Consider the following 4766-nt stretch of genomic DNA (forward strand, 5'->3'; position numbering starts at 1 on the left):
TTGTGAGATCTGAAGAGTGGAAAGCCAGCAGTGGGTGCATTTAGGGCATGGGTGGGATCTGTTCAGCAGTGGTGGCGATCTAGACTCGGGCTAGTGGAGTTGCCTTGCCTTGTACCCCCACCACCACCATGCAATGTACCCCTCACTGTTGATTCACTCCAGTGGTGTCTGCTGGATCCTCCCTAGCTGGTTCTTGCTCATGTTCATCATGCCCGAGATTCTTGTTCAGGGACAGTGTTCCATTTCATGCCAAGCACCTGATGCCCTGTTTTCCAATCCATCAATGCAGGCATACACATGCAGTGTTCCATGCCAAGATTTTTGATACAATTCAAGAGTTCAGAATACATTGGAGAACGAATGCCAACCGAACCAAGCAAGTCTCAAGGAAACTAACGCATGTCAACGTTGCTGAAACACCACTAGTCTTTGAAGAAAAGGTTGCTAACAACATGTTATTGTTCAGTTGCGCAGGCGCACATGCTTACCGATAACAGACCAAAGATCACCCCACTAACCAACACTGATTAGGTACAGCACAGAGCCAAGAAACCCCAACTACTTGCCAGATGTTAACAAAGAAAAAATCAGTAGCCAGTACCAGAATGAAAGCCACGCAAACGGCGCTTCCTTTTCCAGATTATTGGCTCATAGTTGGTAGGTGCTGCAAACAAAAACGACAAGTTCAAGTAAACAATGTGTATTTCCAGACCATTGGATTTTCTAGGTGCAAACCATTGAGGTGTCACTGTCGTACAGAAACAGCTAAAGAAAATTGTTCTTGCATGTTTTCTTTTGGTGCACTAGTCATTAAAAACCATACACTGGTTGCAAATATATTACGATTCCAAAGAGCAGGAGCTTGTTTCCACTGGAAAGAAAAGACATCAGCTCCAAAATATAGATGGAAAAAGAATTAGATTTTTCAGAACACTAGATTTTTCCTCATACAAACAATTGACATGTCAGTATCACACAGAAACAGGCGACAAAAAGATCCTTGCATGTCTTTTGCACTAGTCATTAAAAAACATACCCTCTCATTGCATATACTACAACATGCTCCCAAAGAGCTTCTTTGGAAGAAAAAAATAAAGTACATATTTTTTTAAATCTTCATGGATAACCTTCTTATATGTCACATTATCAAAAGACATGGATGCAAGACATAGATTAGGAAAAGCAGCACTACTGCACAAACATCATAAGTGGAAAAAGGACTTTAGCACACCGAACAAAGCAAGCCCAAGAGATTTACATGTACTCCTCCCTAATCTATCTGATGTAGCAACTTAGTATTCCCTGTCCTTGTCCACACCACATAACAGCACCAAGCATGAAGATAAACAAGCTCACTACAATTACATAACAAAGCTCACTACGGTTACACAATACATAAAACTTGCGATTGGCTAAACTAGCTAAACCCAGGCATACCAGCGGTTCCAGTTTTCTCCGGAATCAGAAGCCGATTCCGGTGGCATTGAGGGGCCGATGCCGGTCCTTCCAGAAGCACGCGTCGGGCGCCAGCCGCGCGGATGACCGCAACGGCTCTGACTTGCAGCGCTTCAGGACGAGTGGTGCGTAAGCCACCGCCACACTGGCAACCATCGGCGGCTCTAGCTTAAGCTTCTTCTCCGCGGCTGGTTTGGGTGGTGGTTTCTGGACAACAACCTGGGGTGGTGGCATAGATGTGGATCTCAACGGTGCTGGCGCTTTGCTCTCTTCTGTGTCCTTCACAACGCTCGTCTCCTCAGCATTGTCCGCATCCTTATTCTCCTCCGAAGCAGCAGCATTGCTACCGGTAGCAGCAGCCTTCTGCTGGCGACGATTCTGGCCCTGGTGAGACTTCCAATGGACGAAATCGGTGCTGCAGACCCATGTCTCCTTGGAGACCTCCATGGAGAGCTTAGGCTCACACATCATCATGAGGAGGCAATCTGGCAACTCGCCGCTCTTCTTCCTCCGATCATGCTTTACTTCCACAGCTTCTTTCTCATCGACTATTGTTTCTACCTTCTCGACTTCTGTGCTAACTTCTGCACCTTGTGTTGTTCCTTCTTCCTCACCATCCTTTGCTGCTTCTTCCTTCCCATCATCATGGGATTCTTGAGCCTCCTCTACACTGTTTGGTGCAACAACAAGAACGGCACAATCTTTCTCTGACTCTGGCTCGGAAGAATTTTTCTTCCCCTTCCTGGATGCCATAAGAACCTTGGGTTCCGCGACAAGATGCTCCTGCTCAATCGTGAAGCTCCACCTCCTTCCATCCCTATCAATGGAGAAGCTTGCCCTCCTTGAATCCTTTACGCTCGAGAAGCTCGATCGCCGTGCCTCCATTTCGGCTGAGAAGCTATGTCGCCTGTCTACGCGATCACTGCTCGAAGAGGCCCTGCTGCTGCTAGAAACACGCTTCTTACTGCCCAACCGTCGCAACTTGCGGTCCTCCTTGAGTGCTGTTGATGGGGAGCAGCTGCTAACTGACCTCCTCCCCTTCACTTCTTCCTCCTCTTTCTCCGGTCTTGGAACATCGGCGACCTCCTTAGCGTCTGCCGCAACCTCCACCATCCCTGGGGCCTGGCTTTCACTCTTATTAGCAGCTTCCCCTGTTGAACCAACCTCCAAACCTACATCTTTGCGAACAATTTGCACCTCCACAGCAGGCTCACCAACATCTTCCTCTTCGTTCCCTCCATCATTCTCTTCTTTCTCCAAATCTACATGTTCAGAGCTCTGTTCAGCTTCTGTCTCCACCTGACCTGCATCCCCTGCCTCACCACCACCATCTTCAAGGACACCACACTCTCGGCACAGCGCGTCATCGACAGAAACCGTCGAATTACGAGCTGCTGCTTCTTCTTCTTCACATTCCTTGTCTACATTGCGATGGTCTTGCTCTTCCTCTTGTTTGTGGTCGCCGTTGTCCCCTTGATTGTCAACCACCTGGCCGACATTGGCGGCGGCAGGGGAGCCCCAGAAGCGCGTGGCGAGAGCGGCCATGCGCACCGGGTCGGATCTGCAGCGCATGAGCAGGAGGGCGTTCCTGGGAGGGATGCAGACGCTGACCCTCCCCTCCTCCTCCTTGCCTCCCACCAGCAAGATCTCATCTTCCTTCTCCACCTCCACCTCGCCGACAACCACGCCCATGTCGTCGACAAACTCCTCGTCCTCGTCCTCCACGTCCCACCCCTGCATCACGAGGCCCACCTCCGAGCCCCTGGCGTCGTCCGCCGGGCCGACGGCGGAGCCCTTCCCGACGTCCTCCTCCTCCTCCTGGATGGCCAGGAGGCACCTGGCCATGGCGGCGCCGCAGAGCCAGCTCCCGGCGGCCGGGGCGCGGCGGCGCTTCTTGTCGGCGGCGGCGGAGCGCGGGCGGTCGCGGGAGGGCGAGCAGAGGGAGCGGCCGCCGCAGGAGCCGAAGGTCTTGAGCGCCTCGCAGATGTTGACCGGGATCTGGTAGACCCAGCCGCCCTGGTTGGGGTTCTTGGCGCCCGGGCCGTCCCGGTCGTCCACGCCCCCGCGGCGGAAGCTGGACTCGGACCCAAGCCCGCCGCCGCCGACACCGCGGCGGGAGCGCGAGCGCAGCGCGGCGGCGGAGGCGTGCTTGGGCTTGCGCTTGCCGCCCTTGACCCGGACCTGGCCGATGCAGGTGACCTTTGGCGAGGAGGGCTCGGCGGGCTCCATCCCGGCCCTGCCGCGGCGGCCCCCGGACGCGGCCGTGGTCCCCGGCGGGAACATGGGCGACTGGCCCCCCTTGAGGGGGCCGCTGTTGCGCAGCCGGCGGCTGAGCGACGGGCGCAGCGCCGGCGGCGCCGTCTCGCCGCCGCCGCGGCCGGGGCTGAAGGCCTTGGAGGATGCGGAGGGGCGGAGGCCGGAGGATGCGGTGGAGGGACGGGAGGTGAAGCAGATGAAGAGCTCGGTGCCTCCGCCTCCGCCGCCGCCGCCCCGGTCCGAGTGCTTCTTGCGGCGCATGTGAGATGCGAGGGGAGTGAGGCCTGTGACCGCTTCTTGTTTTTTCTTGCTCGTCTCAGACGGAATCTCTCTCTCTTGGCCTCGACTTGATTATTCGGATTGTTTATGGAGAGTGAAGGTGGTGGATTGGGGACAGTGGGGAGCTCGGAAATAAGTGCACTGCGAGCTTGGAGGAGTAGGGTTTCACTTACGAGCTGGAGCTGGAGCTGGCTGTGGCTGGTTTGCCTCGTTAATCCTGCTGTTTAGCTGCGTCTGTCATCATGGGCGTAATCTGCTCGCCTCGGTGATGATGGTGGAATGGAGAGGGGAACAAAATGTGTAGGGTTTGCTCGAGCTGGCGGTAGGTGTGCACGACGTTGAAGCTGGGTCCATTTTGGTTTCATTGCTACGCCTGCTTCCTCTATTGCAGATTGGATGCACATGCCTTTGGACCCGCGCACACACACGCTACCCAGGAGTTTTCAAAAAACATAATGGGCTCCCTACTTGCTGCAAGTTTTTGTCCTCATAGAGAAAGTGTCTAAATATATCTAAATTTTGATAAATTTAAGATAATCTTTTCTTGAGACGGATGGAGTACTTCACTATCATCGTGATCATATAACAAGCAAATACGTAAATTTTTTGAATATGAATATTATTCGCTTAACGATATATTTGATGGGCCACAGTTGGTTACATAACATGAAGTGTATCTACAATAGGGTTTCATAATCTTTGAAAGCATTCAAGCAGCTCTACCATGTATATATCTTGTGCGTGCTTCCAATGGTCACCTCTCTATTTATCTTCTT

General features: G+C 53.1%; 1 protein-coding gene across 1 annotated transcript; it reads right to left on the reverse strand.

Moving 5' to 3' along the window:
• Nucleotides 1-1205: 1205 nt before the first annotated feature.
• On the reverse strand, nucleotides 1206-4144 carry LOC124707105 (uncharacterized protein DDB_G0284459). Its single transcript, XM_047238764.1, has one exon. The coding sequence runs from the start codon at nucleotides 3970-3972 to the stop codon at nucleotides 1462-1464; it is 2511 nt and encodes an 836-aa protein (XP_047094720.1). The 5' UTR covers nucleotides 3973-4144; the 3' UTR covers nucleotides 1206-1461.
• Between the last annotated feature and the right edge of the window lie 622 nt (nucleotides 4145-4766).

Source organism: Lolium rigidum, chromosome 4 (genome assembly GCF_022539505.1).
Source record: "Lolium rigidum isolate FL_2022 chromosome 4, APGP_CSIRO_Lrig_0.1, whole genome shotgun sequence".
NCBI classification, from domain to species: domain Eukaryota; kingdom Viridiplantae; phylum Streptophyta; class Magnoliopsida; order Poales; family Poaceae; genus Lolium; species Lolium rigidum.